The sequence below is a fragment of the Rhinichthys klamathensis genome, unplaced genomic scaffold (genome assembly GCF_029890125.1).
Source record: "Rhinichthys klamathensis goyatoka isolate OS25496 unplaced genomic scaffold, OSU_Roscu_1.1 h1tg000169l_1, whole genome shotgun sequence".
Classification (NCBI taxonomy): domain Eukaryota; kingdom Metazoa; phylum Chordata; class Actinopteri; order Cypriniformes; family Leuciscidae; genus Rhinichthys; species Rhinichthys klamathensis.
The window spans coordinates 2,478,908-2,490,570 of NW_026606700.1; the positions used below are offsets into that span (position 1 = coordinate 2,478,908).

The 11,663-nt window shown below is 37.3% G+C and overlaps 1 protein-coding gene across 1 annotated transcript; it reads left to right on the top strand.

Annotated features, from left to right (window-relative positions):
• The first annotated feature begins 240 nt into the window (after positions 1-240).
• ccdc124 (coiled-coil domain containing 124) lies at positions 241-11,432 on the top strand. The gene is made up of 5 exons (XM_056259679.1): positions 241-334; positions 1,489-1,660; positions 5,976-6,168; positions 7,016-7,121; positions 10,482-11,432. Exons 2-5 carry the CDS (start codon positions 1,502-1,504, stop codon positions 10,681-10,683), a joined length of 660 nt encoding a protein of 219 aa, XP_056115654.1. The 5' UTR covers positions 241-334; positions 1,489-1,501; the 3' UTR covers positions 10,684-11,432.
• The last annotated feature ends 231 nt before the right edge of the window (positions 11,433-11,663 follow it).

Sequence of the window (11,663 nt, forward strand, 5' to 3'; positions counted from 1 at the left end):
TTACACTGCAATTAGACTACTAACAGAGTGACTCTGGATGTTGTCGTGTAGTATCACACGTATTGCGATTTTTCTGTACCTGTATACATTCCGGCAAATCACTGGCAGTATGAATGAAGCAAAATCAAACGAACCCGGGTCAAATCCCGGGTCACTTTATCCGTGTATTTTCTGGAATCTCTGTGTGAAAGGGGCTTATGTGTTCGCTGTTTACACTTACAGTAAGCGTGTAGTAGACTGACCGTCGAGCCTCCAGAGGGCGCTAAATAAACCGCTTCAACTGTGGCGCAGCGGCTTGAGAAGAAGAGCGAACATCATCCCTGTGCAGGAAAAGGTTGGTGCTGTTACATTATATATTCGATTCAGTGCCTGAAAATGACTTCGACTAATAAAATGAGATGTTTTAAACGCCCCCGTCTAAATCTACTTTCATTATTCAGCTGACAGTATCTGATACAAGCTTGTACATGAATACTATCACTCTCTGAAACCAGAGTGATTAGCAAAGATGCTAACGAGAAGGTTTCTGAAAAGAAAAAGTAACTGTTACAGTTAAAATGTTTACTAAAGTTCCAGAATCTTCCCTTTGCGACACTCTATTTTAGGAAATGAGAGAATTAAATCTTCTAGCCACGAGACTTGTCAGATGATACGTGTGCTGTCAGAACACAGACAAAATAAAAACAGGAGCAGGTGTAAAATTTATGATAAAGTTAATGATATATATATATATATATATACTCACACACATAGTGCTGCTAAATGTACATCATAATATATATAAAATAAATCATAATATATATCGTAATAATTATAATATATATATATATATATATATATATATATATATATATATATCGCAAACAACATTAGAATAAAGTATATAAGGTAATTAGGAAAAAGTGGATACATATTTTACCGTTTACCTTGTTAATCTCCTTCTCTTTTGGAAGTGCTGTAAACAAAATATTTAGAGTTTAACACTGCCTAGTTAATACCAGATTATGTTAAAGGGGTAGTTCACCCAAAAATTAAAATTGTGTAATCATTTACTTACCCTCAAGTTGTTCCAAATCTGTATGAGTTTCTTTGTTATGTTGAAGAAAAAAAAAAGATTAGAAGAATTTTGGTAACCAGACAGTTGACGGTAACCATTGACTTTCATAGTAGGAACAAATAAATACTATAGAAGTAAATAGCTACCGAAAAAGGGCCTTAAAAAATCCCTTATTTTTAATTTTATTTTATTGAGGTATGTACTTTACTGTGAAATGTATGAGATTCACAAAACTGAATAGAGAGCCCAATAACAACTGGTCCTAAATAAATACTATGATTTAGCCTCAGGTCATGATTGCCATGTGTTTAGTTTTTAATCTTTCTCTCATTAGTATGTTTATACACTACACATTAATGCCCTTTGTGATCTCAGCACATACAGTATTCTTCCACTTTTAACTGGTCATCATCTCTACCTTATCTCCGCAGGGAAGTCCCAGGAATGCCGAAGAAATTCCAGGGTGAGAATTCCAAATCGGCCACAGCGAGGGCCAGGAAGGCTGAGGCCAAAGCAGTCGCTGATGCACAGAAACAGAAGGATCTGGAGGATGCGCTCTGGCAAGATAACGACAAACATGTCATGAAGAAAGAGCAGAGGAAGGTAGGACTGTTTTTTTTTTTTTTTTGGTTTAACAACTTGTGTCCTTCAAAGCAGGAAACGCAGGGTTCCCACGGGTCCTTGAAATCCTTGAAAGTTTGTGAATCAAAAAAAAAAAAAACAGTCAAGGCACTGGAAAGTTTTTGAAAATAAACATGCATAGGTCCTTGAAAGTGCTTGAATTTATTTTGTGCAAGAAGTTTTCTCGAAAAAATTCCATATTCCCTCCGGTCCGCTAATGTGTTATTTCGCCAACACTTCGTGGCCTATGCATACTCGCTTGCTTTATTTATGTTAGTTACGCGCATTTACGCGTTACGTTAAGTGTTTCCCACGTGAGGTACTTTGTGTTGTACGTTGCCATGATGTTCACGTGCGCAAAACTGTAACAATGTATCTTACAAGGTAACACGATGTAACCTTGCTCTCACTTGAAATGTGTCCCCACATTAAGTCCTTGAATTTAAGCGTATTGGACCTGGAAAGTCCTTGAAAGGTCCTTGAATTTGAAGTTAACCAAGGTGTGGGAACCCTGGAAATGTGATCTGCTTTGGGATTGTTTGAAATGTACCATTACTGTGATTAGATTTTTGTCACATCCACACCTAATTGGAAGCACATTCTATGAAATGCGTGCATACAGACAGAGTGTAGAATAAACACAAGGTGGCAGTAAAGATCTTCCTCTCTAAAGACTGTTCCTCCAATCCACTTAAAGGGAAAGTTCACCCAAAAATTCTAAATACTATTATTACCCACCCTCATGTCGTTGCAAACCTGTAAGACTTTCGTTCATCTTCGGAACACAAATGAAGATCTTGTTGATGAAATCGGAGCTATTTCTGTCCCTTCAGCTACGCAACTACCACTTCGACGCTTCAAAAAGTTCAGAAAGAGATCATAAAACATCATTGGTTCTCGCACGTCAAGCAAACATGCTTAAGCGTTTACCACAACTGATGTGTGCGTTGATGAATGTTTAAATGTGAATAAAAGCCTAAATTCAATCTGTTGTTAATCATATAAAGCGATCGAGTCTCTTCAGAAAATTTTATACTAAACCGCTCGAATCATAAGGATTAGTTTTACAATATCTTTATTAACTTTTTGAAGAGTCAAACTAGTTGCTTAGCTGTCAATGGAGGGACAGAAAGCTCTCAGATTTCATCAAAAAGATAAATGATGAATTTGTGTTCCGAAGATAAACAAAAGTCTTATGGGTTTGGAACAACATGAGGGTGAGTAAATAATGACAGAATTTTCATTTTTGGGAGAACTAACCCTTACCCTTTAAATTGTTTGGCAGTGAAATAGTTTGCCTTAATCAATGCAGTCAGTAGTACCCGGATAGAGATTGCTATCCATTAGAAGCCACAGGAAAATGATGTCACAACGATAGTTGGCTGATGGCACCATACAATTACGAACATCTTAAACTGTGACATCAAAGGCAGCAGATAGGGAAAAATATTAGTCCATTTCACACTTTTGAATTCTTCAGAATGAAAATAGTCACTGAAAATATTTATTATTTGGCATTTATACACTACCATACGAAAGTTTGAGGTCGGTAAGATTTCTTAAAATATTGATTAAAATACAGTGAAAACTGTAATATTATGAAATATTATTACAATTTAAAACATTTTAAAATATATTTAAAAAAAATCCTGTGATGGCAAAGCTGAATATTTAGCATCATTACTCCAGTCTTCAGTTTCACATGATCCTTCAGAAATCATTTTAATATGATGATTTGGTGCTTAAGAAACATTTCAGTTGTGCTGCTACTTAATATTTCTGTAGAAACCGTGATAAAGAAAATCCAAAGGATTTAAAAATATCTTTTTTTGTTACATTATAAATGTCATTACTGTCACTTAATAAAAATATTAATTCAACAGCAAAATTGACCGAAAAATTTTGATAGGTAGTGAATGAAAAAAAACCCCGACACCGTCAAGATGCTTTTTGCTCATATAATGGTCCAGTATAGTTATAGCATCTACCAGCTGGAGCGAACTGGATGCTAACCACCCAAACGTTGGCCCCTTTGGTCCTAATTGTCTTTATGATATTGAAATGTTTTTGAGTTCTGTAATGAATGTACAGAAAATTGATTCCCACCGTGCCCATGTTATGTTGTCTAACATTCCCGTCATTGGCTGCTAATCTTGTATCTAAATGACACAGCTGTCTTTCTCGCTAAAGCTGCAGACATATGAGTCTGAGTAGCACACAATAGATTAATACATTGCAAGTCAGGTTTAGGGTTGCTCAGGAAATGAGGTCCCCACGAATAAAATGAAAGCTGAAGCCTACTGGGTTAAAGTAACACCATCACAGAAGCTCTGATATCCTCTATCAATTATGCCGCATATTGATGAGTGTTCGTTGTCAGTAATGGAGCATGATTTTGGATGTTGTGACTTATGATATGCATTGATTGTTTGGTTATTATGTCTCCAAAGCTATTTTTTATGCCATGTTAAGTGTCAGCAAACCAGATTGCAAGTGATCCACGTTAACACATGTAACAAAGGCTTATAGCAGGGGTGTAAAACTCAGTTCTTGGAGGGTCACAGCCTAAAGAGTTTAAAGTGTGTTTAGCGTTCACGTCCTCGTAGAACTCGTAATTACGCGTTTTCTGAGAGCTCCTACTTGTGACCACGTGACCACTGTACCACCTTACCGCTTCAGATTTATTTAGCATTGATAGTGTTGCCATAGAAACACATAATTCCCAATCCATGGACGCAAACAGCTTCAAGTAGAACGTCACGTGTTGTCATCATGAAATTACGGTACTTACGACATGGCATGAACGCAGCACAAGTTCCAACCCTGCTCCAACACACATACCGGTAGTTTTCAAATGAGCCTGAAGGACTTGATTAGCTGGATCAGGTGAATTTAATTAGGGTTGAAAGGCTGTTGTAACACATGCATAATCTTAAATCAGTATTTCACCCAAAAAATTTGGGTCAGTACGATGCAATGCAGCTTGCAAATGTGTTAAAGGGATAGTTCACCCAAAAAAGAAAATGTTCAGTCAGCATTTACTCACCTGTATGTTTTTCTCTTTTTCTGTGGAATACAAAAGGTGATATTTTGAAAAATGCCTTAGTTTTTTCTCCAATGTTGTTTTGGACCCCATTGATTTTCATTATATGGAAACAAACAGTTTAAATATCTTCAAGAATATCTGCAGAAAGAAAGAAAGCCATACAGGTTTGGAATGGCATGAAATTGAGTAAATAATGCCAGGATAATTTCATTTTTGGGTGAACTATCCCTTTAACACATTTGCAAGCTGCATTGCATCGTATTGACCCAGTTCTCAAATTAATTTGTTAAATATTTTTGGAAACAAGCTTATAGCAAAGTGCCATATAAATTTAAATCCCCTTTACCTATTTTGATATGTTTTTTGGGCTGATATAGATTAAATATTTTAATTATTAGAAGATATTTTGGTAGTCTAAATATTTGAAAAGCAGTCTTTGCAGGCTATCGGTGCCTTTTCTCCCTTCCTGGCTCTCTCCTGCCTCTATTTCAGACATTATTTAGCCAGTGTTGGCATATGTAGTGAGAGTCAGCAATACTGGCATGATGTGCCAGTCTACTTGGTAAGGCACTCTGGTGAGGAGCTCCTCACACCCTGTTCCTTTCCTCCTGTTTCCTCCCATCTCTGCCATCTGATCCCCGACGTCCTATCAGACCCATGCCGTGCTGTTATCCCACTGCAGCCATTCTGCTAATTATACCCCATGTCACTGGGACCGCTTTGTGTGTTCGGGAAAGCTCACCTGCACTGGAAACACACTGATTTATCCTTTACATATTCTAAAGATCAGCCACCGACTCGGACTCGGGTTTGGTGACTATAATTTATCACCAGTAGATATGTGAGAATGTCAAGAGAGAGGAGCGTATCTTGGTTCGCTCTTAAGCGCGGCCTTCCGTGCGTCTTATCTGTGTCATGCGAATGACATTTCAGCCTCTGCTCGACATCTGAAGGTGTCATCTCATTATGCGTATCTCCTTACTGTTGTGTCACCATTTCTGGGGATGTTATCAACAAGAAGGTGGCTGGGTGGTTAGGATGTGGACAGTTAAGACCATGTCGGAACCTAGTAACCATTACTTACTGCCGCGCTGACACAGAGTGACTCTGAGCGAGCAGGAGGCATCTCTAATTTCTTTACTCTGCTCTGCAGTTTACACTTACATTTGCTTAATGACCATCAGGCTGCCTTGATAACATCGGTCCTGTTGTAATTTAAAAGAGTGTGTGCGCGTGTGTGTGTGTGTATAGGATGATAAGGAGAAGAAGCGTTTGGAGGCTCTGGAAAGGAAGAGAGAAAAGCAAAGGCTTCTTGAGGAAGAAGATGCCAAGATAAAGGGTAAACTGACAAAAGAAGCCCCCAGTAAAGTGACTCGAGCTCAGATCGAGGAGAACCTACAAAAAGGGCAAAATGTTAAGGAAATCAAGGAAACCAAGGAAAAAGGTAAGGCCAAATCCAATCCAATAACTCTGCTCCAAAATGTACAGTGCTTCCTATGTAGGCAACATCTTAAACATCATGAAACCTCATAAGTGACTGATTTCCAGTGCTGTATATGGCGTGTGTCACACAAAAAGCCCTTTATACTGTGTGGGAGATTTGACACACATTGACTTCAGAGGAGTTTTACATTTGAATGTTGATAAGCCAAAACCATGACATTCTAATAAACATAAAACACACAAATTAGGTAAAATATAATTATTATTTTTTTTACATTTAATACCATGGGTTATTGTTTTACTGTTTTTTTGTCACACTATATTATTCCAATCGTCCATGAAGGAAACCCTGACAAGTTAAAGTCACAATGAAACTGAAGTTGCAACTGATCTTTTCTTCTGTATCGTGTCATGCATCGGATTGTGGAAAAAGAAACAAAATGTAGAGCAGGGACCCATTGGTTGATGATTGGATGGAGGCAGATCTGAATACGAGCTTGCGGTTGATTATAAGAAAGGGGCGGGGTTTAAGCGGACTACAGTAAATGATTGGAGAAGTCTGACATGGGTGAATTGTTCACATTAAGATCAATAACATTACATTAGTAAAATAAATAGGGTGTATTATCATTTTATGCTGACATTCAACCCTATTTATAGTCACACAACAAAATTTGATTGCTTGTCAAAATTCCTACCGAGACTGTTCACACCGAGCCTCTGAGCAAGGTGTGCACACCTGAATGACAGCCACATGTTGCACTTATTTTTGTGTCTCTATATTGTTGAATTGTTTTGAATGTACTTTTTCTGATCGTTTAGTCTAATGTGTCCTTTCAAATCTACAGAAAAAAGCCACTTGGATATGCCACTTGAGGAGAACATCAATCGGATAGTTCCAGAAGAAGGCACGGTGGAGGCCCGAACCATAGAGGATGCCATCGCAGTTCTCAGGTATCATGCTCTCTGGAGAAATACATTTTTAGAGTGATTAGGAGACTCTTTTATTCTACAAAGAAAATGCAAATATGTTTTTTTTTTAAGTCACAATTTTTGAACATTTTTTGCTGTTGTCACAGGGTCCCTGTGTGTTCTTAAAATGTCTTTAAATGTATTAAATTCAGTTGTATCAAATTTATGGTGATAAAAAGTTTTAAATATCTTAAAGGTACCCTAGTGAAAAAAACCTATACCAAAATGTATTTAAAATACATTTGTTGCATACTAAGTATACTACAAAACCATTAACATATTTACTGACATATCGCTTGAGCCTTACTGATATAAGAATTATAATTCAACTTTAACTGGAGTACTTCTTTATTGCACAATGCACATTTCTTAATATTAAGCCCAACATGTGTTTTAATATCACTATTAGTAAAAAACTAACTTTAGCTGGACAATAACTTTATTCTAGAGCTGCTGTAAACCCAAAACAATCTAATTTCCTATTATCACTGTAAAGCTGCTTTGAAATAATCTATATTGTTAAAAGCGCTATATAAATGGAGGTGACTTGACTTGACTAGTAAGGATAGTATGATCTCTGTATAATACCAGTCTTTAAATGCAAGATATTTGTTAGTTCCACTTTAGCACAATCAAATATACTTTAGTTATCCAGAAATAATGCTGAGGTCCAACTAAAGATATACTTAAGTATAGGGATGCACGATGATATCGGGACAACATCGGTATCGGCCGATAAAAGCTTAAAATGACCATCATCGGCATCGGCCGTTATGAATATTTCTGCCGATGAGCCTTGCCGATAGGGTGGCATGTTTCCTATGCGCACGTGACGCGAACGAAGCATGAGCGCCAGCAACTTAAACTTCCAACTAGGGGTGTGCGTCTCACGGTTTTTGATCGTGGACGATTAAAATGTCTCCACGATCTGCTTTTGAAGAAAAATCATAGTATCGTGCATTCTATCATTTCAATTCTGGCGCCTTCATCTCAACATACTGTACAACGCGACGTACATTCACATCACATCACATGTAAACGCAGAGGTAGAGTTACACTCACGGTCACGGGACACCGCAATTCACAAAAGTTCATTATTTGCATGTGCGTCAAAGTCTTGCTAGGTAAACATATCATTCACGTGCTGATGCGCTGTTCTAACATCCGCTTTTCTGAGCGCGTTACACCCGACGCTCACAGGAACTAAAAGCCTGTCACAGAGTCTGCATACTGGACTAATCTTTCGAGTCTTATTGCGCTGATACTGTCAAATACACACACGGTTTACATAAACAAAGTTGGTTATGTCTAAAGTGAAAGCAAACAGAGAAAATCTGCTTGTCAAATGCGTGTATATTAGACGCGTCGCGTGCAGTTCTTAAAGAGACAGTATAATATGCTGCCGCTTGTCCTTAAAGAGATACTGCACCCAGAAATACAAATTCTGTCATTATTTACTCACTCTAATGTTGTTCCAAACCTGTATTCATTTCTTTCTTGTGCTTAAATATACTATGGAAGTCACTGAAGTACAGCAACTGTTTGGTTAGCCACATTCTTCCAAATAACTTTTATAATTTCAACAGAAGAAAGAAACTTGAGAGAGTAAATGATGACAATTTAAATTTTGGGGAGAACTATCTCGTTAATGTTAATAAAACAACAAAACACAAAGAGGAAATCACTCACTGCTCTTGACTGAGAACTTTAATAGAAGCTTTAATAAGCTTTTTTTGCACTTAAAAAAAACACACAAATATATCGGTATCGGGCAAAATTAGTCTGAAAATATCGGCATATCGAATATCGGCCAAAATCCTATATCGTGCATCCCTACTTAAGTACATTAAGTACAAAATTAGTTTAACAGTTTTCAAGTATACCAATTTAGTATACCAAAAGTTCAATTGCAGGGTATTTATATTAAGTACGTAATATGTAAATGTATTTGTAGTATACTTAGCATCAAATAAATGTATTTCAAATATATTTTAGTATATTTATTTTTCACTAGGGTAGGCAATTTTCAGAGCGGCTAGCAATAGCAAGCTAGTTTTGAAAGCATGAGGTCCCACCCTCCCTTCAGAGCGTCTCCAAAGCCACGCCGCCTTCAAAACACATGAACGTAACAACACACACAGGCAGAGTCTGAAAAGCGTCAGAAGAGATGCTGTTAAATTACCTCATGCCTCAAAGCACATAACATTACAGTAAAAATGAGCATAAACAACTTAAAGAGCTCTGACCTGTACCACCTGACTGCTGCAGATTCATTTTGCCGTTGATAGTGTTGTTATATAATTCGAGTCACAAACCACTCAGAGTATAATGTTACGGGTTTCCATCTCTTCCAAATTGCAGTAGTTATGGCATGAACACAGCGAAAGCTCATTGTTTTGGTTCATGAGTAACAGTGTAAGGTGGCTGCTGTTGCTCGTATGCCTAACTCTGCATAACCTTGCGGAACATGCTGATGACGTGTGATGTCTGCGCTATCAGTGTATGTGGAGGTGCGAAAATATGTACATTCAGACCAAATGCAATGATTGGGCGAACATTTTATGGTCCTACTACACCTTCCACAGACGATATATAAATATAAATATTTAGACCATTTAACTTAGTGATTGCTATCAGTATGTGAAGAGACTTTCAACCAGCATAACAAAAAAAATATTCTGGAACAAATCACCTATCCTGCCTTTAAATGTACAACATAAGGCTTAATTATCATTTTAAGAGCTCTTGAATTTGAGGATGGAGATTAGGAATCATGACACAGCCTAATGTGATTAAACTTCAGAAGGTATGATTTAATTAATAACTGTGAGTTCAAAGTTCAAAATGGGGCACTGTTGCACGTTCTACAGGCTTGTGGTTTCAGAGCAGTTTGCGATCAATTAATACCGCACATTTATAAGCGAATGCTTATGATTTACTGTTGATGATTTATAACAGTTTTTACTTTATAATTTGTAGATAGTTGTGAGAATGCATATTGTATCTCCCTCAAATTTTTGAATAAGCAGCTGGAAGTAGTGAAGCATATACATTTCAAAATAAGAGTCACAGTATATTTCAGGTTTGTTTATAATTAAAAGTCCCACATTATACATAATGTTCTGATTTTGGTTGTTCAATAAACTGTATCTGGCATTAACTTTGACGTAAGCTATCGTGGCTTCTCTCTGGGCCGCCCTGTCACAGGAAGGAAAGACTTTGAACATAATTTAACCAAGATTTTACCAGTATCAATATCAACACAATAATCTGTGCATTGCCTTTCTTTAAAGCTAGATTCCATTCTACTTTTGGTTCATGCCTGTTTTTTCTGTTTTTCAGCACTAAGGAAGACCTGGATCGACACCCTGAGCGGCGTATGAAAGCCGCCTACGCTGCATTTGAAGAAGAAAATATGGCACGCCTTAAAATGGAGAACCCCAATATGCGACTTTCCCAGCTAAAACAGCAGCTTAAGAAGGAGTGGACGAAGTCTCCGGAAAACCCCCTCAACCAACGCGTGGCCTCCTACAACTCCAAGTAAACCAACACAATGGCACTTAAAGACTGACCCTCGACGCAGATCCTAATGAATACAAAAAAGGCACCATGATTAATTTGGACACACACAATTAACACATGTACTGGTGATCTATTCACACCCCTCGCCTCTTACATGAACTCATAGACAAACTTGGATTATTTAACTAATTATTCAATAAATATCTCATGATGTATGAACAGCATACAACCTAATTTGCTTATCTGCTAGACCACAGACTATCAAGAGCTGCTGGGAAGTTTTTAGTTTTGGTTTGGAGTGAATGCAGAGTGGATTCTTCTCAGCTAGCACATGTTTCTTCCACATAACATGTTTTACTGCAGCAGTGTCAAGCCCATTTATTAATGTCTCCATCTGATATGCTGCACATGAGCTGGAGTGTGGTTAACCTGAGGCAATTTTTTTTTTTTTTTTAAGTGTCTGTGTGAAGATCTTTAGGGTTCAGCTTCTGGTTTGAGATTTACGGAGAAGAGAAAGGTGGTCTGATAATTGCCCTTAGTTAAGATGATGGTAGGGATTTTTTTTTTTTTGATTGATTGATCTTACATGACTCCTTGTTTTGAAACTGCACTTTGGACCCTGGAACGATGTCTCCACATTCCAAAAGCGAGTGGACTAATAACCGTTGGATTCCCATACATGCGTGTCAAGTAGTGTTAACACACTCAATGCTTTGCTCCGCATCTGGAGGAGGACAAACACTTGGAAAAAATAAATAAAGAAGGAAGAAAGAGTTCCTTTCACATTTTTTTTCTAATTTCCTTAAAAAGAATTGGCCTCATATGATGGAAAGCTTTTTAGCTCTAGTTTTTTGGGCTCCCATTTCATTTATTTTTCTGGAAAAAGTTGCTGTCTGTTTTGACTATCCATAGTTTATTTAACTTTTACAAATATTGGATTGTTGACTGCATTTGTCAAGCTGAATCATTTAATCCTCATACCCAAGTTATGGTAAAAAAAAA

Excerpts from the sequence above, each read along its gene's own strand:
- ccdc124 (XM_056259679.1), top strand. The coding sequence starts at position 1,502 with ATGCCGAAGAAATTCCAGGGTGAGAATTCCAAATCGGCCACAGCGAGG. Across the intron at positions 1,661-5,975 it reads TGAAGAAAGAGCAGAGGAAG|GATGATAAGGAGAAGAAGCG; the intron begins GTAGGACTGTTT and ends GTGTGTGTATAG. Across the intron at positions 7,122-10,481 it reads GATGCCATCGCAGTTCTCAG|CACTAAGGAAGACCTGGATC; the intron begins GTATCATGCTCT and ends TCTGTTTTTCAG.